This window comes from Schistocerca americana, chromosome 4 (genome assembly GCF_021461395.2).
Source record: "Schistocerca americana isolate TAMUIC-IGC-003095 chromosome 4, iqSchAmer2.1, whole genome shotgun sequence".
Classification (NCBI taxonomy): domain Eukaryota; kingdom Metazoa; phylum Arthropoda; class Insecta; order Orthoptera; family Acrididae; genus Schistocerca; species Schistocerca americana.
This window is the reverse complement of record NC_060122.1, coordinates 387,778,522-387,804,118: the sequence shown is the minus strand read 5'-3', so window position 1 is coordinate 387,804,118 and position 25,597 is coordinate 387,778,522. Positions and strand designations below refer to the sequence as shown.

Sequence of the window (25,597 nt, the reverse complement as noted above, 5' to 3'; positions counted from 1 at the left end):
CTTACATGACTCGGCTTTAGAGGACCTGCTGTAATGTTATTGCTTTAATTTGTTCTGATTACGGTTCTGATGGTCAATAAAAGCGGGTTAAAAGCTGTGAGCTGTCTGGTGAAGTTAACCTTGCATTATTGCGCAACTGTTTCACCAGGTATCCAATCTAGCTTACCAAATTCCCAACCAGACTAACATTAATTATAATCTTTTAATAGTCATACGACAACCGGTGATATATATATATATATATATATATAAGAGAATTTAAATAAAAAGAAATAAATCAGTTTATATTTGGAAATTTATTTTAACATTAATCATTGAAATTTCAGCATCTTAAACTTGATTCATAACTAAACTGGTGCCTTATTTAGGATTGTGAAAATGTGAGATTGTAATCTTACGGAACACATCAAATATGGAGCCAAGATTGGGAGACTGCATACAACACTGCATTCATAAAATAACACATGAAGAACGTTGAAACATATGCAAGAGGAAATTAACCACAACCAACCGATTCAATTTTCACCCAAAGAAGTTACGTTCGTAGCACAATCCTGTCCGTCATGTAATTACCACACACTGGTATACTAAATTCATACTAACTCTGTGAAATCTTCCCGAAAAGAATAGCTTAGGGCTACTTTGATGATTACACCACATGCATCACGTGGTCAACTTGGTTTACACAAAGAGTGTAACTCCACAATAATTTTGATCATTAAAATAAGTTAGATCGAAAAGCAATTTACAAAAGAAGAAACCTCGAACTGGTTACTCTCGTCTTACTATTAAACTGATGGGTCAAACAATTGTATAAGCATGTGGTACTGGTATCACAAAGTACACCCCACGTGGGTTGAACATAAAGAAAAGTTGCTATATTGAAAAATATTATCAAGACGAGAAGTTATAATCTCACGCACATTCGCATTTAAGATTAATGAACTTAGAGTTACTGATCAACACGTGGTTCCACTTTACTCACAAAGTAGTGACAAAGCAACTACCGGAATATATTCTGAACTTCACACTCGAATTAAACTGCGTTACAGTTTAAGATAACATTAGATATTTTAGAACTAAACCTGAAATAAAGGTGATCAAATTTTCAGTTAGGCTGATCTTAAGAAATCCCTTGTCCTACGGACTTAAGACACGCGCTTAGCCGGAGATCTTGCCACTTCAGACGCTCGCCGCGGACAGACTGACGTGGTCCCTTCCTGAGGGTGGCTCACAAATACAAACAGAAGTGACCAGAGAGGCAGCTTCCTATACCAACATGACAAGGGATGGACAGGACCATACTAAGAATAGAAACCTCTCTGCTTTTAGAAAGCGTAGCTACCTGTTCCGACGTTGGTCCTACTATTACCTAGCAGACAGGCTTGTCTGCTACCCTCAAGCATGCAACTAGAAATAAATTTGCTCATTCATCCTCTCACACGGAAGGGAAGGGGGATGACAGTATCTTATCATATACAGCATACAAAAGAAAGCGGATGTAGGTTCCGTATGAGACTGTGTGACATGAATTACATATAAGCTGTGTTTTAAAGTGTAGTATTGTGACAGATCGTTCTTGTTCATGTGTAAAAGTAACACGTTTCACTGCTCAGTCTCCTCCCAGATAGAAACGCCACAGTAAATTTAGAAGAGGAATTTATGCCGTAAATGAAAACAGATTTCAGAAATTAACATGAAAGGAATACAACAGACCTTTCACTGCTTCCAATTTTTGTGTAAAACGTCCTGTCGCACAGTGCTTACGTGGTTAGAGTGGTGCTTCCTACAGTAACACCCTCATAGCCAAGAGAATTGGGTGCAATAGGGCTCTGTATTAGGTCTCCCTCTCTTTTTAATGGCCATCAACGGTCTTGCAGCTGCTGTGAGGTCCTCAGTAACACACCTTCCTTGTATGTTGACGAGTTTTGCTTTTATTATCGCTGCTTTAGTGTAGGTGTTACTGGAAGCAGGCTGCAGAGTGCCATTTCAAAGCCACTCAGGGATGCTCATCCGTGGGTTTCAGTGTTCCACCGCAAAGATTCGGGTCATACCCTTGTCACCATCATACTGTCCATCCATAACCAGAACTTTACCTGGACTGCAAATTGCTCAATGTGATGGAGACTTAACGATTTTTGGATCTGGTCTTTGATAACTGGCTGACGTGGCTTCCCCTTCTTCACCATCTTAAGCAAAGGTGCTGGTTGCATTAACACTCTTCGTTGCCTCAATAACACCCTTCTACCGCTTTATGAAGCCAGAACCTGTGCCTTCTTGATTATGGATTCGGAATCGCCCTCAACATAGTGATCACTGGACCATATTCACCACTGTGGGGTCCAATTTGCAACAGGAATGAACAAGGAGACCGTTTGGCAAAGTTAGATACCAGGATGCCAATTCCAGAAATGGAAGGCACCCAGAAATCGACATTTCGTCGACTCTACTCAGTTTGTTGGATGTCTGGAACTCAAAACAGTTCGTTCTGGACCCAACAGAGGGCAAAAAAAGACACCATTATCATGTGGCAGTCTTCCCTTCGCGCTTCTACCTTACTGCAGGTGTGTTTCCTGCCTGACAGTGGCCCGCATCCTACTAGGCTGCCCAAATTTGGCTGCTTTTCGGCGATCTCTCAACCTTCCTTACACGCTACATCTGGTGCTACTGGAAGATGCAGAAGTGGCTGACCTGGGTTTACGTTCGGTCTGTGAAGGTGGTTTCTGGTATCTGTAAGATACAGCACTTTGGCTTCATTGACCCCCTTAGGGGTTGGAGGGGCAACACTTGCTTGCTCTGGCCCAGGAGTCCTATGGCGGCCTCTGCTTGGAGGTCAGGCCTGGCCTCCACCCTTCCTGCATTTTTATTTCCCTTGTTTTGTATTAGCAGTTTTTAATGTTTTATCGTTCCTAAACTTTCATCTTTTCTGTGCTGCTCATTCCCTTTGGGTAATAGACTGTGAGGTGGCGCTGCTGTGTGGCAGAGGGTGCGTCTCTCCCTTCATACCATGCTCTGGGTACTTCCAAATGTCTTCTGGGTATAGAGGCTCTCCCACCTTACTCTTCTCACTCCCCAACTACTTCTCCTAGATTTTTATCTCTGCCTTATTGTATCTTGCTTACAGTTAGGCTTCTCAGGATTTGCCTTTTGTATCCTCCTTCCGAGGATTAATGCTGGTTCGATACATAAAGGATGAAAAAACTGATGACTTCACAGTTGGGTCTCTCTAACTCCAACAACCACTCACTCTTACCCTATACTCTGGAGACGGTAACTAAAGTTTCAATTGTGCTTCAGTTTTCTTCAATGTAATGACAAAATAGTTAGCTATTCGAGATGGAATTGTCAAACGATATTTTATAGTGATCTGTCTCTGTAATATTCCTGTTCGCATTTAGGAAGAATAGTTTCCCAAATATTAATACCCAGTTACTGGGTGGAACTGAATTGAAAACCTAATATTCGCATTTTTGTTTCAGTCTGTTTGCCACTTATAGTACCGAGACTGGGTCCAGCAATTTCACTGGTTGGCGCAGTGTGCCTGTCAATGCTCGGGCTTATACTCCCAACGATTATTCATGCCATCACATACTGGGAGGAAATATCTCAGAACATAAGAGAACCGACGGTATGGTCGCGAATGGGCTTGCACGTGATTATAGTCATTATTGGTCTTCTAGGCTTAGTTACTGGTACCTACGTTAGCTTGAATGAGTTAAGTCAAGAACCTGTATCATTAAATGCAGTTACTGAGTAATTGATAACGATGAAATACTTCAGCTATGGAAGTTTCATTGTGTAAAACTGCAGCTATCAGTATTTCAAATTGATCTAACGTTTAAAGCTGAAAATTGTAAAAAAATATTGGTATAAGATAATCATTTTTTTGTGGTACGCTAAAAGCGTAAAGGCTTAATCTCAATTTTTATGTAAGCATTTTTACATAGCTCATACAGTTAACTCAGTGTTATTGACTTTATTTCTAAGTTTAAGGCTTTTCATTCATGCCCTGTAAACAAGTGATACATAATCCATAACATCTATTTGATACATAAAATAAGTTGCTTTTAATGTTTCGAAAACATTCAGAAACTCGGGTGTCGCAAGTTCGTGAAGTGTTTGGCAAAATTTACAAATCTGTATTACGAAATTTTTTACCAAATAAAATTATTTGGAAGCAATTACGAAAGTTGCACACAAATTTGGGTACTAAGTTCTATCGTCATACCTATTAAGTTAAAATCTTAAGATAAAAATCTTACAGCAAAAATTAAAACATGTCATTACTCAGGTGAAATTGTACGGTGTAACAGAAATGTCACGTTACGCACTGAACAAATTGGAGCTTAAGCCTATTAAGATGGTCTTAGCATCCCATAAAAAAAATACGGTGACGTCTGGACTATAGCGCATTGTTAAAGTATCTGTAATGCTTGCTACAAGTACAAAGAAATAGCATATTTTTGTATAGAATAGACTTCATTCCACCCATCATAATGGAGTCAGTGCCAAAATCGTTCCAGGCTTCACTTTAAGGTCTTGATTCGTGTAATAAAGCCTTTTCTATAATAAACGCTCCTAGTAGTAGTTCCTGTACCTACAGTTCGTCAAAATGGAGGGGATTTCTACTACAAGCTTCAGATGCCGAAAAAGCAAGAGGGTAGAGGAGTAGTAATGAAAATAAATGTAATGTTTTCAAACGTGTAATTATTCTAGAAATGCAACAAGCATCAAGCAACCCGGGAGCTTCGCGGGTATGTTACAATAGAACTTAAGAAAATGTGAGTTTATTATTCATACAATCACACTAACGTTTGTCCTAATTTCTTTTGGGAGCCGAAGATGATGCTTTAACAGGATTTCAGAGAAGGAACAACTTAGTACGCTCACAAAATTGTAAAATTACAATACAGACGACGAAAAGACATCTTTTCTAGTCTTGTTAAATGTAAATGTGTAATTAGATTAATATCACCAGGACACAATCTCATCGTAAAACAACTGTACCGGTTACGTTTTCTTGTGACAGTTAATGCTAGACGTATTGAAGTCTGCAGAAAAGCTTTCCTCACTTACTGCAAATAAATGGGAAAAAGAGTACGAAGGTTACAGAGCCTTTTTCTTAAAGGTAAATCTCAAGATACGAGACGTTTAGAAAAATAAAAGCGCTTTCCCCAGAACGGTGGAAACCAGTACATGACCACAGACTCCTTTCCAGTACATCAGTACATCTTTCTCGCTACAGATTGGCATTATATGTTACCGGAGAAACGTCCTGAATCAGGACTTAGCTATAAATGTTATGCTAAGTACTTCAGAGAGAACATCAGTCTTAACTTTCGCTATTCTCAGGTGGTTACTTAGTTAACATGTGAAGAGTTGAAAGTGAAAAAGTTCCTTTTTTAGTGAAGCTGATAAACGCGCGGCTATTGCTCAATCAATGGTTTATCACTGTCGTAGCAAAAAATTGTATTCTGCAATGGAAAAAACAAAGAACATCGCTAGAAAGACAATAGTGTGCTAGGCTTGTGTTTCGATTTTATGCAGACTTGATCATTACTACGCTGACCAGGATTTATTTATATCTCGGGCAATTCTGCGTTAATTTTTGTGTATAAAAATATGAAATCTGCTGAGAGATACAACTTCAGGAACAGCAAAATTAGGGAGAATATGAAGTGTTAATTCCTGTTAAACTATAGACATCCAAAGCATTAATTTCCAACGCGTACTCCATCTTTCCTCCTGACTGTTGTGCAATAAACATGATTTTACAATTTCGTCTGCTAACTTTGTACATCCGAGGGACGGCATCAGATGCACCATTGTCCAAATGCCAAAAGGGGCATTCAAACAACCTTCGACCACGGCTTATTCTGTAATTGCACACTTTGTTTCGTGGACAAGTTCTTTCTAGATCAGGGGCTCATTATGTTTTAACTGAGAAAGTGCTTCATCACCAACGATGACAAAAGGTATTGGCTTCCCAGTTTCATCATCAAGCATAGATTTTGCTCGAGGGATATTTACGTTAGCCGCATTTCACTTATCACCAAGTGCTGAAGTCTTCGGGATGTTTGTATCACCTAAGACCCTTCAACAGTTCCTGTGAAGCAGTAGTCAGTGTCAGCTATAGCAAGCAATACAATTGAAAATACAAATAACTGGAAAAACAGAGGTCGAGAGATAAAAGGCTTCTGCAGTCTGATGCGTTTGCCGTAAATTGCACCAACGCAGTTAAGCAAATTGATCCTTCGATAAAATAATGTCGCAATAGCCCCCCAACCCTCTCCGATTTTGGCAGATGTATGAAGTGATTGTACACGTTTCCAAAATTGTACACAAGTATGTTGCAAGGCTTCCAGTAGTATTGGCACCCAAAAGCTACTAAAAGGGCATTACATTAAAACTTTTTTTTTTTGCAAGGTACCTGGAAATAAAGCCGCAAATCAGCTTACAAAATCGAATAGTTAAAATATTAAGTTTTTCATAGACATAATAATTACAATTAATATTTTACTATTGGTTCAAGAACAGAGGGTCGGAAAAAGTGGACAAATTTAAAGAACTGCTTTCTAAGAGTCAACAGAAAACAGTATCAGGGAAAAAGAGAGAAAAAACCGAAGAAAGGATTTCAATTCAGTTATTTTGGTGCCAGTTCTAAAGTGTATAGAAAGTAGCAGCAGCGTTTCCCGCAATGAAAATCAAGAACAAGGGCTTATTGAGGTAAATACACCCATCATGATCAATATGCCAATACCAGTTCTGTTGACCAACAGACCACATCTTTACTGCCCAGCAAAAAGAAAAAAAGCATAATACTGTAACGTCATATGAAGCATCATTATTGGACATATTAAAAGCGAAACAGAGCTACGAAGTCAGTGATACGAGGTAAGGGGCGAGTTGTGGCGCCCTGGAAATACTCTGTTCGGAGTTGGTGAGGCCGCACACGACGCTCGTCAAACCCGTGGCTCGTTAACGACCGCGTGATGCCGCACAGTCGCTGGACCACGTGGTGCCGAACGTTAGCCGGGGTCCAAGCGTGGCGTGGCTGGGAATTTCTTGGTGATGAGGACGGTGCTTTGTGTCGGAGATTTCTATGCCAAGAGTGCCAAAGATGGCGGACTTTGTGAAACCTTAATGGCAGATATTTCAGAGTTTGTATAGAAATTAATAGTAGCCAGATGACTCGTGATACCGTAAAAAGAAACATGTACATTACTATTATTTGCTTGACGATTCTGATGGTGTAATCAATTTTCAATATATTAGTATATAGGCTAGTATCTGACGGTAAATTATAGAAGTAAAACCTAGCAACGAATTTCCAAAATCTAAACGGTTCTTCAGATTTCCTCGATCGACGTGTAAACCTAAATTAATATAAATTACAGGCATGTAACTTGAATAGTACGTGAGTTATTGGAGGTCAAAGTGGCTGATTACTACAGATGGCGTCAGCCCGTAGGTACTCCAGTGACACGAAACAATGTTAGCAGCACGCTTATAAATACATTTATTCGTCTTTGTTTATATCCGAGATATACTATTCATGAAGAAAGTGGTTACATATTTACTGTGTTTTAGAAAGCACAGAGGCATTAGGCTACGGTCTACCTTCTATTTCTATTCCTTGCATATATGTTTGATTTATGTATTTAATTATGTGTGTTAGAGCGTGTTTATGGTCCAACCGTAGAAATATTTATTTAATTTCAAGTTATTTAAATGTAAATCCGTTATTTCGAATGTGTTTCAATACGTTTGTGAGTGTAAATTTGCTTGGAGACATGGAGGGAGCGCTCTAGCCAATCACAGCGCTCGTTACTAAGGAAGGCAAAACTACCGAAGTGAGTGGAGGGAGAGTACGGCACAGGACACGGGAAGTGCCGGGACGGTACGGCGCGAGGGAAGCACGGTCTTGGGAGAGAATCGGAGAATGTGGAGCGGTTTGCGCGTGTTCGCGAGAGATAGAAATACTTAAGAGTGCCGACCTGTGCACTCGTGAGATTTCTGTGGCTTCTACAGTGAACACGTAGTGTGTGTTTAGAAGTGAATATTTCGTGAGCTACGTTGTCGTTCATAACTAATTATGTGCAGTAGGAATCCTTTTTTTCCCTGTTAACTTATATTTTATTTAATTGCAGGACCATTAACACCAATAAGTGGTTGCCAGAAATACACCGCATTGTCAAAAGTACTACCAATGTTGTATTCATTTAGAGTCGTTAGGATAGAACATGCAGATTCTATTAAATTGCATTCTTTCACTTATAAATGTAGTAGCGGCACCACCGTTTAGGATAGGGGAAGTTAGTTTTGTGCGATATTCTGAGCACAACTTACAGCAAAGTGCGGGTTGGATTGCAGTAAGTTACGCTGACCCGCCGTTGCGAAGTGGAATGGAGGCCACAGGGCCGTCGAACCGCTGAAAAGAGTAAACGCAGCGGTTCGCATGGCGCAAGGTATAAACAGAAGAGGCCCACTGGCGCAACGAGGGTGTGGTGCGTATGTGACGCGAAGCGATGCGTTAGCGAACCAGAGGCGCGCAGCCCAGTATAAAGAGGCGTTGTTATCTAACGAGAATCATTAAAGTGTGGCAGCTCTCCTGGACGGTGAGCCGTGTCACTCCACCGGGATACATGCAGCAACAGATTGGGCGACAACGTCCCACTCGACGGAGGGTAGTTGGTTCGACCGTCTGAGGCCGACGCGGGGTCTGCAGCCAGCCAGAGCGGGCCACTCTTCAGCTCGCTACTGCGGGCAGTCATCTCGGCTCCCGACACACGCCGGAGACTCTAGAGACGAGGCCACAGGTTCGGATTGCGGGCGGTCATTGTCGCCGCATTCCCAGCTACACCAGCCAAGGAAAAAGCAATGGGGCCAGACTACGGCTCCCAGCGGAGCACCGCGGAGACGAGAACAGTGGTCACTGAGTCAGCTGCTGGCGCAGCCACCCTGACGTAATCTGAACGGCAGCTGGTGAAAAAGGCCGGCACGACACAGCGTTGCTTCGCACGGGTCACTGGGGCAGCGGCATCAGCATTGCAGGGCCTGTGCTGTGCACCGAGGTGATTGAAGCACTGTAGTGGAAACGAATAAATCGTTTGGAAAGTTCTTGCAGAGTTTTAATATGGCACCTCCTGGAACCCATCCACTACATTTGGTGTCTTACGCCACACCTGGCGTCTGATACTGTTACAATGTCTATATTACGTTCAAAATTCGCAGTTTCTGAGTGATCAGAACCTTCAACCATTCCATTCATGTGTCTGTTCATATTGTATACTGTAGACTCAGCAGTATTTGCCTTGTAATGTGGCAACTATGTATCCCAGCCCCTAGACAACGAAATCAGCCAAAACTTTGCAATATTGCAATGTTGAGTCGGAGGGTACGTAGTAGGGGGGCCGCACCTCATCCTTTCATCATACACTGTGAAAACCCACAATGAAGATATAAATTTTGCACTAATGTTGGTTCCAATGTTAGGAGAACTAAATGCATAGCCAAAACATTACGCAAAAATTGTGATTTTAAACATCATGCAGAGCGCAAGATATTTCGATTCGCAACCAGTTCATCCAGAACCATCTCGTCATTATGAACTAGCTCCTGGTCAAAATTACTACACGCATGATCAAAGTTATATTCTAAATCTGCATTCGCAGGGTATGGATCGTTCCAGAAATTTTACAGTGAATTTCCGGTCAGCTTTGTCACAGTCTTCCGCAAGTGGGAGTGATATGTTCGATCTGACAAACCAGTAATATAATTAAACATTAATGCGAATCAGTAATATTGTATATTACTACATTAAATAGGTTGCTAATATCTTTACTTACTATGTATCACAAGAAGTTAGGTCGATGCATGAAAAAAGAATAGTTTATCATACTATTCTTCACTTAGTCCCTAACAAACATTCTTTGGTGGTATTTACTTTCTCTACATCGTGTAATATATTATTCACGGACCTATTATTTCCCACCAATTCGTCAAGACTGCTGTTTGGCATTCATGTAATAGAGCATAAGCTGAGAAGTTTTTTTTGATAAGTTTTTTCTCAGATTGCTCCCATAAATACTGACATAACACTATCGTGTTCGGCGTATGGCTCTGGCGCGTATTACTGTATCTGAAGCAGCAATCTGAGCAGCAATTGGCAATGATTTGTTATTGGATGAACCCAGTAAACATGTTTGCAACGTTTACTTCTTGCTCGAAGCAAAAGATCGACCACACAAGAAGTTTCAATGACGGGGAAACAGTTTTAATTTAACGATTTATTTGTCGCAGCGGGTGTAGTTGCAGATTGTGTGCGACAGCCATTTTGTGACGCTGCGAGTAGAGATCGCTAGAAGAGTCCGAGCCAAGAGCCTGGTAGCTATCTGACAAATGTCTGAATCAACCAAGCGTCTTCCTAAAAGCGGTAGTCACAGTACAGCTTTTACCATCAGGACTGAAACATTGTGATACCGCACAGCCAATAGGGAACCATTTCACCCTGAGACCGCTAGTAGTTAATATTAAAAGTAGATTCTTGCCATGAAAAGTATGATCTTCAGAATGCAAGTGATCTGAAGCACACAGTGGATACTTCTGAATCTCGGTTTAACTGGAATAATCAACAACACTGAAATTCATTCTTCCAATTAGCTAGCCAAAAAATCACTGGAAGCCTGAGGTGAGGTGTTCCCGGTAACGGCTCGTGGTGGCATACTTTATCCCATCTCAAGGTGGTGTATTGTGTGGGAGCCGACACTATGGCAGTGACGGCCCACTGGCGTTATTTCGTTGCCTGGTGAACGCACTCATTGATGAATTTAGTGGGTAAAAATTCTCCCCAGGGAAAATATATGCCTGCACTGACGAAAAAAAAAATAGATTTGTGAGACGTATGCGAAGGTTGAGTTGCTAGTCGTGTTTCTACACCTGAAAAATGTCTCTACACATTTAGCGCCAGTCGCACAAGAGTGGCGCTAGTAGCCCCACTAAGAGGACGCAAATCAGGTTTACTCACAGGACACGCTGTAACGGTCGTGAGCGTTAGCTACCTTAGGAACTGGACGTGGTGAGTTGCTGTTAGTCAAGAATGTCTTTAAGGCGACAGATACACTATTAACACCACCTCATTGAGTTCGAACTGGATCGTGAAATAGGGCTACAACTAGCTCGATGTTCCTTCTGCAGTATTACAGAAAGACTTGGCAGAAATGTAGCCACTGCACAGGATTGCTGACGGCTGTGGTCACGAGACTGTACGGTCGCAAGAAGACCGGCATCTGGACGGACGCACCTACGGTCAGCGAAGACTAGCGTGTTAGGCGTATGGCTCTGGCGCTTAGTACTATATCTGAAGCAGCAATTTGAGCAGCAGTTTACACCATAGTGACCCACTGAAATGTATAAAAAATAGTTTACTTCAAAGACAGCTTCAAGCCAGACGCTCTATAGCTTGGACTCTGTCTGCGTGCTGAACACATTAGACTTACACCTGAAGTTCAGGTCTGGATGCGGTTTCGTGTGACAGCTGGAGCACTCTCGTACTTATCCAACGAACCCTGACTGCAAATTTGTCACTCGGGCGATTCGACCTGTTGTGCTGCTATTCAGGAACATCATTCCAGCGGACATTTTGCCAACAGGATAACGCTTGCCCACACGCCACTCTTGTACCCAAAATGCTCTACAGTGTGTCCACAAGTTGCTTTGGCGTGCTCGATCACCAGACCTGTCTCCAATCGAGCACATATGAGCCATTATCGGACGAAAACTCCGTCATCCATAGTCAACTATTATGTATTGCAAGTAATCAAATGTCACCATCCTAGTGCAATTAATCACCAGAAAATATAGACTTCTCTTCATATTTCATAACAGTTCAACACAAAAGGGCTAAAACCACTGTAACTCATCACCAACGTAGTCAAAAACTGCCTGCAGTTATTCCTTTCTTCTTTATGGTCCACAACGGTACCGGTAATTATTGATTTTCATACATCCTTGTACATCTCTCTTATCCGTTGACACTGAATTATATTGTGCACAGGAAAAACTAAATTCAGTGTCTTATTAATAACGTATGGTAACCTGCAACAGTAAAGTGGTATCATATAAGTGCAAGAAACAGTACAAAAGCATAGTTGGTCGTTTTATAGAAAACATACTTAAAATGACATTGTGTTATAAATGTATTGATGATACTTAAAGATATCACAGAAAAAAATGCAAAATGGTTAAAGACATTCTGCTAGGAAAACTGCGAACCTAAACAAGTACTAAACATCAGAAGAAATAGAAAAACAAGTGTTGGTAATCACCAAGGGAAAAAAGAGAATTCAGTGAAAAGCTTGTGGTTCAGAACAGTTGGAATATTGTTGTGGTGGATGGAAACGAGATCGTTCATTTAAGGCGAAATTATGGTGATTGCCATAATTATCATCCGTCATAATTTTTCCTACAGTTAAACTACCCCTGTTTTGGTGATTACAATTTTGCTGTCTGTTGTACTATTCGCGATGTTACGGTTGTTGTATGTTACTTGGCCAGTTGCTGTTTCTGTTCCTAAAATTGTTGCAAAAACTATTCTGCTGTGAAAAAGATCGCTGGGGAGCCTGCTGATCCTGATAGTTCTCATGATTCCAGTCTTGGCCCATGTTACCTGAAAACTGGTCATCACAGAGATTCTGATGATTGTAATTATGCCATTGTTAACATGGCGATGATCAGAATTGTAAACAGAATTTTGCTGTCTCCAGTTACGGCTATGAAGTCAGTTTTGATAATTACATGAAGAAAAATTTATTCACTGTGAATCATGCAAATCATTAAGTTCGAGAAGCTGTAAGACATCCTGAAAAGCATTTTTTACATTTTTGGTGATAAGTAGGTAAAGGAGTGCGTAAAGATTTCGGCAGTTTTGAAATACAAAATTGTATAAGCTCGGATGGACTGCACGAATCCGTTAAGCTTTGGTTTTACTGTACCACGTATTGAAAAAATGTGTAATGGTAGCAAATTGTGACCCATAGAAATGTGGTAAACTATGAAGCTTATGCTTGACCTTAAGTTGTGTTGTGTGACCAATATGTATCTAGAAAATCGTTTCGAAATTCTTCCAGCCTGTCGTGCAATTGGTGGCATTTTAATGTCTAGTTCGCCTCGTAAATGGCTACATATTAATTCCACTTATCAACTTACCAGCCGTTGAGATGGTAAGGAATAAGTAAATTGACGCATCTAATCGTATGGGTGTAAATCATTTGCACTATTCCGTAAAACTTTGAACTTAGGAATTGAGATGAAGAGTTTGGAGCCAAAGCCGTCACGTTTCGGTCAATTACCATATACTGGTCTGTTGAAATCAAGTTGAGAGTAGCTGATGTTAAAAGCCACTCTCACGTTTGATGGGCCTAATTTTTGATGTTGCTGTGAGGCGTGTATATCGTCGAACAAGTTTGGAAAATGGTTGTACAAAAAATTAGAAGCAAGCATCCTGTTAATGTTTGCAATCTCAGAATTTATGTTGCATATCTTCTGCTTAAGTCTGTCGTTCTCAGTTGATTGATTTTCGTCAGGTTTTGCACATTTTTAATCCACCAAATTCTCCAAAATTTGCCGGTTCTGTTGAGTTGGAATTGACTTTAGTATGTATATCAATTTGTGCAACGTTATTGGCTACGTCCTCAATTTCAGATTGTGCTGTGAGAAATTGCTCTTTAACATATGCACGTCGGCTTGAATGTGCTTGATCTGTTGGGACTGCAGTTGCGTCTTTAGGTGGACCTAAGTGATCAAAACGTTTCGAACTTTCTTATTCATCATGGTAATCAATAAAGTTTTGGCCTCTTCGTGAACGTCTGTAATGTTTTGTGATTTTTCGCCAACTACCGTCTGTCGTTCTGTGACTTGATATTTTCAATCTGACTGGTCATTTGCTCTCTCTTCGATTTGCACATTAACAGTGTGCAAACCCATATAAAAGTGTGTTTGAGTCGTTTGTCACATCCTTCTTGGTTTCTTTTTTATTTTTATTTATTTTTTGTCTAAAATCTGTTTGAGCTGTCCTGAGACAACTTAATGTCGGCATTGACAAAAATGTTGTAATCAGTAATCGGTTGCATAACTGTACTGAAAATTAACTTTTTTTTTTTTGGGGGGGGGGGGGGGGTGGGGGGTGGGGGGGAGGGGAGTGGATGCAGGCGCTTGCTGCATTATTGCACTAATGTTCGTGACTAAATTGCAAGTAGAAATTTTGGAAATTAAATTACTGTCAGTACCTGAATTTTGCTCAGAAACAGTTCTTGTAGCACTAGAACATAGCGATTTACTGTTAGTGGTCGTACGCAGTTTGACCATTATTGTAGCAAAGGAAAAAAAATTTGAAAGACAAAATAACACAAAAATCACAAATGAAATGCGGAAAGAAAAATACCAAATGGTTACTAAATGAAATGTGCAGTGTCAATAACAATACACAAAAATAAACTAAAATATTACAGAAAAGCAGAGCACATAATGTCTACAGAGAATATGTCAAACTATTCAGATCGTACTGCAGAGAGGTGTCGACAGGTAAAAGTCGTTAATGTTTTTTTCTCCGGTAATATTACATGTATTTAGCGGTATTTTGTCTGGGAGGGAATATGAAGCTGAGCTCATGATGAGGGAAACAGTTAAGCTCGTATTTAAGATCGTAACTGATCTCATATTTCTTGAAAAGTGATTAGCAATGCAAAAGTTAAGAAGCCACCCCTACGCCCCCCCCCCTCCGCGCCCACTATTACCTATCGAAGCTTAACCTCTCTGTCCCATATCCAAAATTTCTATATAAAACAAAACCATTGCAACAGTACTCAGTTACATCTTTGATTTATGACCTAAGAGTATTGTGTACATAAATTGTCACCACAACTTGTCTTACGTTGATCCTACAGTAGTAAGAACAGATTCTACAGCTATTCAGATGACAAAGTAAGAATTACACTGCAAACATTAAATCCTAGTCAGTTTTTATGAAGAAGTAGATCACATGCGTAAAAAGTGCGTACTGATCTAAAATGTCTTCTCAGCATACCAGCTACAACAGTTACATAGTGATATGTAAAATACACATAATTTGGCTATGTCATAAATAACAAGCAGGAAAAATCCAGTACATAACAAGATGCTTAAACTGCTGAGAACTTACAGGTAAAAGCCATTATAGACATACAACCTAAAATCACTAGAGTAAAATATCCGAAGGTTATTACAGTTTTCCTGCTGTGCCACGAGGTGTTCAATGGATCCCTGGAAAAATGTTTGCTGTGGCTTACAGAACCATGATTTTTGCCCAGACGTGTACCTCTTCATCTGAAGCAAATCAATCACCATGAATCCTTTGTTCGTACATGTTGCAAAGTTTTCTAGCTACGCTGCAAAAATTTCATTTGAAAGCCCGTTACAGTCTTGGCACAGTCACAATCTCTCCTCATGACATTTCGATATTTCTGGAGTCCAGTAGAAAAACTTCTGTGACTATCCATTTACTTCAGATGATGATGTGCATGCTGGGCACAATTATAGGTGTGTAGATGACAGCAAACGTTTTCCATGAAAACATTGACCATCTTGTCCCTCAGTGCGACAAATGTATTAATAGTCATAGCGATAATTTTTGAAATTTACTTACTTTCCTATCATTTGTCTTAACTTCATTTTACTATCCCTTACACAAAGGGCATATAAAAGACATTTGTAAGTATCATTTACAGTGAGTGAACTTGTCACCCAACTGATGCAATGACGTAATTCCATATTTATGATGCAATATCAAGGGTAATCTTATCGCAAAGCATTCATAACGACCATACTGTATAGTGACAATAAGTTACATCATCCGGTCGCTATTACACGTAATTTATCATTGAACCAATACGAAACACAGTCAATAAATAAAAATTACTAGTAGTACTGACTTGTATATAGGACAAATTAATAATCATATTGAAACCCATTTTTCAGCATGCATGTTAAAGACACTGGTTGTCTTTCTAAGTGTGGTTGAATGCTATGTTTTATATAATACAAAAGACAATTATAAACTTAAGTAAATAATGTAGATCTATATTTTGATTAAGAATCAGTGGATATACATTGTAAAATCAAGGTTACAAGTTCAAAGTAACATAATCATCGAATGATAGAAACAGGTTTAACACTGAAACTTCCTGGCAGTTTAAAACTGTGTGCCCGACCGAGACTCGAACTCGGGACCTTTGCCTTTCGCGGGCAAGTGCTCTACCATCTGAGCTACCGAAGCACGACTCACGCCCGGTACTCACAGCTTTACTTCTGCCTCATTCTGGAGGTTTAACACTGTTTATGTAAGACAATGTGATTTTTATAATTACAAGAACAATGAAACATATTAGCAAAATTGTATAAGCTAAAATAATTACAGGTGAACAATAAAACATGCAGCGAAAACTTAGGCCTCAGGCTGCAGTTGATGTACAAGATGTAAACATTAAGTATAACAGATTATAAAACGTAAATCTGTACCATAAGTATTGCAAGTAATCATACAAGCAAAGACAATAGTATACAATATAGACATGGATTACTGGTCACCAATAAAACATAAATGCAACAGACCTAGGCCTCAGGTTACAGATGTAAATCCTGTGATGCAGATGACATAAAACGTTGATGTAACTGAATCGACACTACGCCACAGATGACATAAACCTTTGGTATAACTGATCACAAAAATTAAATCTACATATACATTGATACTCTGCAAATCACATTTAAGTACCTGACAGAGGGTTCATCGAACCACGTTCACAATTCTGTTATTTCAATCTCGTATAGAATGCGGAAAGAACGAACACCTATATCTTTCAGTACGAGCTCTGATTTTCCCTATTTTATAGTGGTGATTGCTTCTCCGCATGTAGGTCGGTGTCAACAAAATATTTTCGCATTTGGAGAAGAAAGTTGGTGATAGGAAGTTGGTGAGAAGATTCCGCCGAAATGGAAGACGCCTTTCCCTTAGTAGATCTGTTAAATTTTCTAGGTGTCCCGCCAGTAAAACGCAGTCTTTGGTTAGCCTTCCCCCACAACATTTTCTGTGTGTTCCTTCCAATTTAGGTCGTTTTTAGTTGTAATACCTCGGTATTTAGTTGAATTCACAGCTTTTAGATTAGACTGATTCATTGTGTAACCGAAGTTTGAGTTCCTTTTAGCACTCGTGGGGATGACCTCACACTTATCGTTATTTAGGGTCAACTGCCAGTTTTTGCACCATTCAGATATCTTTTATAAATATTTTTGCTATTTGTTTTGATCTTCTGATGACTGTTAGTCGATAAACGACGGCGTCATCTGCAAACAACCTAAGCAACCTAAGACGGCTGCTCAGATTGTCTCCCAAATCGTTTATATAGACAAGGAACAGCAATGGGCCTACGACACTACCTTGGGGAACGCCAGAAATCACTTTTGTTTTACTCGATGACTTTCCGTCGATTACTAATGACAGGAAGTCGCAAATCGAGTCACGTAACTGGGACGATATTCCGTAAGCAAGCAATTTCAGTACAAGCTGCTTGTGTGGTACAGTGTCAAAAGCCTTCTGTAAATGAAGAAATACGGACTCGATCTGAAATCCCTTGTCAAGAGCACTCAACGTTTCATTCGAATAAAGAGCTAGTTGTTTCACAAGAACGATGTTTTGTAAACTCATGTCGACTATTTGTCAATAGACCGTTTTCGTCGAGGAAATTCATAATGTTCGAACACAATATATGTTCCAGAATCCTGCTGTGTATCGACGTTAATTCTATGGGCCCGTAATTAAGTGGATTATTCCTAATACCTTTCTTGAATATTGGTGTGACCTGTGCAACTTTTCAGTCTTTGCGTACGGATTTTTCGTCGAGCAAACGGCTTTATATGATTGTCATGTACGGAGCTAATCCATCAGCATACTCCGAAGGGAACCTAATTGGTATACATTCTGGACCAGAAGACCTGCTTTTATTAAGTGATTTAAGCTGCTTCACTACTCTGAGGATATTTACTTATACGTTACACATGTTCGCAGCTGTTCTTGATTCGAATTCTGGAATATTTGCTTTGTCGTCTTTTGTGAAGGCATCTAGGAAGGCTGTGCTTAGTAATTCTGCTTTGGCAGCACTGTCTTCGATAGTACCACCATTGCTATCGTGCAGAGAAGGCACTGATCGTTTCTTGCCACTAACATGCTTCACATACGACCAGAATCTCTTTGGATTTCGTCAGATTTCGAGACAAAGTTTCGTTGTGGAAACTGTTATAGACGTCTCGCATTGAAGTCCGCACTAAATTTCGAGCTTCTATAAAAGATCGCCAATTTTGGTGATTTTGCGTCTGTTTAAATTTGACATCTTGTTTCGTTGTTTCTGCAACAGTGTTGTGACCCGTTTAGTGTACGGAGGAGGATCAGCTCCGTCGTTTGTTAATTTATTTTGTATAAATCTCTCAATTGCAGCTGATCCTATTTCTCTGAATTAAAGGCGCATCTGATCTATGTTTATATCATTAATTTGTAAGAAGTGGAGATTGTCTCTCAGGAAGGCGTCAACTGAACTTTTATCTGGTTTTTTTTTTTTTTTTTTTTTTTTTTTTTTTTTTTTTTTTTTTTTTTTTTTTAATAGGTATATTTTTCGTTTATTTTTGTAAGATTTGGGGGTTACAATATTTAGTCTCACTACTACAACCCTTTGTTCACTAATCCCTTTGCCCGTTTTGATGCTCGTTATCAACTCAGGATTATTTGTTGCTAAGAGATCAAGTGTGTTTTCACAACCGTTTACTATTCGCGTGGGCTAATGAACTAAATGTTCGAAATAAGTTTCAGAGAATGCGTTTAGTTCAATTTCAAATGATGTTTTATGCATTCCTCCGGAATTAAACATGTATTTTCGCCAACATATCGAAGGTAAGTTAAAGTCACCACCAACTATAATCGTGGGAGTCGGGTACGAGTTTGAAAGCAAACTCAAGTTTTCTTTGAACCTTTCGTCAACTCTATCTTCTGAATTGGGAGGTCGGTAAAAGGATCCAATTATTTTCTTCCGGTTGCCAACAATGACCTCTGCCCATACTCACTCACAAGAACTATCTACTTCAACTTCGCCACAAGATAAACTACTTCCAACTGCAACAAACACGCCACCATTAACTCTGTTTAGCCTATCCTTTCGGAACACCGTTAGGTTATTTGCAAAAATTTCAGCTTAGCTTATATCCGACTTTAGCCAGCTTTTAGTGCTTATAACGATTTGAGCATCAGTGTTTTCTATTAGCGCCTGGAGATCTGGTACTTTCCCAACACAGCTACGACAGTTTACATGTGTTACACCTATGGTTCCTGTATCTACATTCTTCCTGTGTTCGGCCTGCACCCTTTGTGGCTGAAGCCCTTGTTTGCCCGGGACCCTCTAACCAAAACTATGCGTATACTAATGGCCTGGGCTACACATAACACAAACTTTAGAGACTTATAATAGGGTACATAGGTTTTCTAAAAACATTGAAGGAATCTTTATTATGCTTTCTGGAAACTGTGAAGTCAAGGAAGTTAATATTCCCATCTTCTTCAATTTATATTGTAAACTTTAGGTTTGAATGTATGTTACTCAACATGCTGTATAAATTTTGTGTGTGCAGCATTATTGCCATTTATCAAAGTTATTGTCATTTACATTCTTTTGTGATATATCTACTACATCTGAACCATTGTTCATTATTATACAGTCATTATACATTATTTTTCATTACTATACAAAATCCGTGAAAACGTTAGCTGGAGTACCTGCTAGACAACAACCCATGACCAACCCATGTGGTTGCTTGTAAAGTAGTTGTGAAATAGTAAGATATTAAGACTCTCTCCGAGGTGAATAATCATAATAATGGGAATACTTTTATGTGAAATTAATTTCTTTCTAATTCAGTAGTTTTGCTTACTGGTACATTTTCATAAAGATTTGTATCATCTAAGGAGAAAAATCTGGCTCCATCAAGAATGTACTCAACACATTTTTGATGGTATCAGTGTACTTACATGTATTCTTTAACTTCAAGTTATTGAGGAAAAATAGTTTTCGTTAATCATCTGGTGTAATTTCTAACTGAGGTAACACTTAAGACTATCAGTGGTATTTAAAGTTGGTCTTACAGGAATGCCTTTTTTGTAAATCTTTGGCTGAGCCCTAAGTTTAGAGGCCACAGGATTCATTGGAATAAAACATTTTTTTTTATCAGTCATTAACCCTGTGATTTATACAGCTGGCTGCAGGTTTCATGTCTGTTATTGCACTTCTAGCTGTGAGATGGGCTGAGCTCTTAGTGTTTCCTCTTATCTTCAGTAGATAGAATAACACGTCATATACCATTGGAAAGCTGAGAAATCAATCTGTTCAGTGTTGTATAACACGCTCGAATTCTTTTGATATTTTTCGACCTATAAGCAATCATTTTCAGGGTTTTTCACCTGCTGTGTAATAGCGAGAAATGCCATGGGGTAAAGTTTTTCTCAGATGAGAAAATCGAAAGTCTGTTGAATAAAACTGTCAGTGCTGTTTCTGAAAGTTATACTTCTGATAGTCCTGATAATGAAGACAGTGAGGTAAATGATACTAATGACAGTAAACCAAATGAAACAGACAGTGACAGTGACTTTGCAGCAACAGGTGCCAATCTTGCTAAAGGCCACATGGTAGAAAAATGGAAATGGGGAATAAATCAGGATGAATCTTCCAAAACTTCAATTTGTAGTTCTAGTGGAATCAGCCCTAGGGTTCAAAGACAAATCCATCAACAACTAATCCCCTTAGATATGTACAGAAAAATGGTTCATATGTCTTTATGGGAGTATGTAGCAGCAGAAACAATTAAATTAGCAGCAACAGATTGTTATAAAAATATTCTACTTCTAAATCAAACATTGCTTGGTTTCCTACTACTTATGATGAAACCGAAGTACAACTTCCTTTATGTATTCTTATGGCACAGTGAAGAAGCCAAAATTCTGTCATATCAGTCCATAAAAAATTAGTTCATACTCCTTTCTTTTCTGACATAATGCCATATAGAATATTTTTATATATTTCTATGTTCCTTCATTTTGTAGTTAATGGAAACTCCGATTCTGAAAACCGTCTGGACAAGTTGCAACCTATTACTAGCCATCTCAAACAAGACTTGCAAAGTCTTCTATTATCCTGAAGAAGACATTGCAATTGTAATTGATGAATGCCTCGTGAAATTAAGAGGTAGACTCTGCTACATCGAATGCAATCCCCCATAAAAATTCAAGTTTTGGAATAAAGTTCTTACGTCAAATAGTTAGTAATTGCTCAGGATTTGATATTTATACAAGGAAAAAACCTGAACCAAGGAACTAAGAAATTCCGATTACTGAAGTTGTTGTTATGGGCCTCATGCAACCCTATTTGTACAATGGTCGTACAGTATATGTTGCCAACTAGTACACCTCACCAATTAGTGTTGGCAAGGCTCAATGAAATGACAACAAATGCATTAGGGACAGTTAGGTCCACATAGTGAAATATGTTAGATCAGCTGCAAAAATCGAAGCTAAAAAAAAGGAGAGATGCTTGTGTTATTTTCACACAAGCCCTTCGCTCTGAAGTGGATGGATAAAAAAGATGTAAATATTACGTTCACTATGCATACAGATGTCAGTACGATAGCAACAGGAAACACCGATAGAAAAACAAAAACACCAGTCCAGAAGTACCAAACAGTTACACAGGACAATAATTCAACGAATGCACTTGAGAGACATCACCAACAGCTACCATCTTTCCCTCTCATGAGGAGATATGCCAATGCATATCAGAAAATTTTTCATTACCTGATACACACTGGACTTTTACGTTCATATGTTCTACAGAACAAAGTGATAGGAAAACAATTTTGTTGCAATCAGATGAGAATGCAACTGGCTGAGGACACAAAAGACCAGACTACACTAGATATGGATGGTCCAACCAGTAATTTCCCCCTGTTATAATGCAAGCAACAAACTGAGCAAAGTTTGTTAGATTTATACACAGAGTCCTATCAAGAAAAACATCCTTCAGAAACAGTGTAGTGTGGAATGCAAGGAAGAAGAGTGAGACATGATATGAGTGTGAGAAATGTGTAGTGGCATTGCACATGCCTGTGTGGTTTCGAGTATACCACAACAACAAAAGCTTCTAAAACCGTATTATCTTCGTCCTTATTACTTCAGTAAATAGTAAGGTAAGATTTAAAAAAAATTCCTTTCAAAACATTACAAACTTTTGAGAAAGGTGTGTATGACAAACTATGCTGATTTTCATAAATTTGAATGATAAACATGGTGTCCACTATGGGGAAAATATTAGTAAGTCAATGGGATGGATGAGAAACTGCAGTTTTTTTTTTTACAAAGACATGAATATCTTCTTGGAATACCTATAATAAGGTAAAGTCCTCTACATATTTCATACAAAACATCTATATTCTCTCTTACACACATGTAGGTAATACTATAAAAAGAAAAAAAGTGTCAAATTTTGAGAATACTGTATAACAATGTAAGTACTTATTATTCATATACAGGGTGTTACAAAAAGGTACGGCCAAACTTTCAGGAAACATTCCTCACACACAAATAAAGAAAGTATGTTATGTGGACATGTGTCCGGAAATGCTTACTTCCCATGTTAGAGCTCATTTTATTACTTCTCTTCAAATCACATTCATCATGGAATGGAAACACACAGTAACAGAACGTACCAGCGTGACTTCAAACACTTTGCTACAGGACATGTTCAAAATGTCCTCCGTTAGCGAGGATACATGCATCCACCCTCCATCTCATGGAATCCCTGATGCACTGATGCAGCCCTGGAGAATGGCGTATTGTAACACAGCCGTCCACAATACGAGCACGAAGAGTCTCTACATTTGGTACCGGGGTTTGGTAGACAAGAGCTTTCAAATGCCCCCATAAATGAAAGTCAAGAGGGTTGAGGTCAGGAGAGCGTGGAGGCCATGGAATTGGTTCGCCTCTACCAATCCATTGGTCACCGAATATGTTGTTGAGAAGCGTACGAACACTTCGACTGAAATGTGCAGGACCTCCATCGTGCATGAACCACATGTTGTGTCGTACTTGTAAAGGCACATGTTCTAACAGCACAGGTAGAGTATCCCGTATGAAATCATGATAACATGCTCCATTGAGCGTAGGTGGAAGAACAAACTAAAATGAGCTCTAACATAGAAATTAAGCGTTTCCGGACACATGTCCACATAACATCTTTTCTTTTTTTGTGTGTGAGGAAGGTTTCCTGAAAATTTGGCCATACCTTTTTGTAACACCCTGTATAAACTTAGCTGCCAGATTACAAATGAAGTAAACCTTGTCCATCAGCATATTTATACTTCACTAATGAGGTATCAGTAGAATTAGAGCAGTATTCTCATGAATAAATAGCAAGGTTAAATAATGAATTAACGATGAGGTCCACGTTTTCACAAGTATACAAATTATTGTTTTGCTTTAACACCCAAACATGTTTCATCACACTTACAGTATCATCAGTGGTTTCTTTTTCTTTTGTGTTTCTGAAATACCTACATCCAGATTATGCTTAGGTTACGGAATATGTCACATAGGATTTTGTTGTTATTTGAAATATTTATAAACTTTACCCTTTTTTACAATGAGTGTGTCCTGTAGCTGCCACATGAAATCAGCCATCAGCCTAAATTAGTAAACCACGTCATCTGCAAACAAAAGGGATGCTACGATACTGTGCACTTAATTTTTGTTTATAATCCAGTCTTTAAATGTATGTTCAGGTAAAATTGTGGTATATGTCCATTTTTCGTCTTACCATTGCATAATATTATTTTGCTAGTCCTAAGCTGTGACAGCTTATTTTACGGATGTCAAACTGTTTTTGTTATTTTAGTGTAGTTGAACTCACTTGTTGATATAGGTAAAAATTTTGTGAAGCTGAGGTATGGAGAACTATTTGATATAGTTTTTTTATTAATGAATTTTATTTCGTATTTAGACAGTGTTTCTCACTTTTGTCCCATGCGTTTATGAATACTGCCCTTCCTATGTTGCTGTGGCTTGGACACAAATTTATGATTCCGATGCACTTCCAATAGCCATTTCTTTTGTTGTGGTTTGACATCTGCGAACGTTGTATCTGTTCCGTTTGTATTCATTTGTGTGTGTGTGTGTGTGTGTGTGTGTGTGTGTGTGTGTGTGTGTATGCGGAGTGTGTTTTATTTGTTTGGTCTGGTAGTTCGTTTAGAGTGTTGAATAATGTTTTGTTACATAGTACTGAATGGTCACAGGTAACTTTTTAGCCCTGTGTGGTAACTTTTTAGATGTGGTAACATGGTTCTATTGTTAAACAATTGTACAGATGATTACTGCATTTTAGGATTTGGAGGTCTGTTTCTATGCAATAATTGTGATGGTTATTTTTAAAAAGGTAGTCTGCAATGTGGAATGTACGTTGTCACTCCTTAGTGCTCTTAAATGTTCTGAGTATATCATTGTGAAATTTCAGTGTCTGTCTAATGTGTACTGCATCACAATCTTTCAAGATTAGCTGATGCGTATGCATGCTTTGTTGAAGTGATCTGTGGTGATGCTGGGTATTTTAAATATTTTCTGCAATGTGTTGCTTGGTTTGTATGCCACACTCAAATGTCAGGGTGAGCCACGTTTTCTTGTTTTCTTGTGGTTTCTTCATCTTGTGTGCCTGGAGTGTTTTCTGTTGTGTGGTTGTTGCTGGCGTGTTGTGTTGTAATATTGTTTTATGTGTTTGGTGTTAGTTTCGTTTTTATTTCATGGATAGTTCGACAAGTGTTTACATTGCACGCATTTTCTGTGCCAGTCTGCCTGACTGTGTTTAGTTCTTGTATGTAGCTGTTTTGTCTATTGGAATTCTGTTCAATCTGTGTAGGATATAGCTGAAGCTAGCATGCTTATAGACTGTCATATAGTTTGCCCTGTTGTGAGTAACTGTACTGGTTGATGTAGGTTTTCTGTATCGTGAGAACTATGTTTCCTGTTTTTCTTTTGTGACGTCTAGGAAATTTATATTTATGTCTGTTTCAGTTTCAAGGATGAACTGTGTTTTTGGGTGAGTAGTATTGATGTGTCTTATAACTGTAGTATGCAGTCATGTGTTCGATCTATCAAGCAAATTGTATTATCACTAAAGTGGTTCCATTATATTGCTTTCTACTATTTTAGTTTTATTATTTCTTCAAAGATTTTGTTTTCAGAGTGATTAAGGAATATGTTATTCAGAAAGCCACTTATGATTTTGGTTGGCACCCACAGTATACACGCAATGTAAAATAAAAGTTAAGGTTCATATGTAATTTAAATATCAACAAACGCTGACGTAATGTATTTCCTGACACAAGTATAAACTGGATGTATGCATTTCAAAAAAATAAAAGAAAGAAAAAAAAACACTTGAAGTGCCACAACTGTGGTGAAAAATGTTTAGGTGTTGAAGCAAAACAA

General features: G+C 38.9%; 1 protein-coding gene across 1 annotated transcript in view; it reads left to right on the top strand.

The window, feature by feature from the left end:
- LOC124613504 (methyl farnesoate epoxidase-like) overlaps positions 1-25,597 on the top strand; it is a 217,605-nt gene that overhangs the window by 29,748 nt on the left and 162,260 nt on the right. Inside the window, exon 8 of the mRNA XM_047142212.1 lies at positions 3,480-3,692. Within this exon, the coding sequence (XP_046998168.1) occupies positions 3,480-3,692 (213 nt within the window). The remainder of the gene's footprint in view (positions 1-3,479; positions 3,693-25,597) is intronic.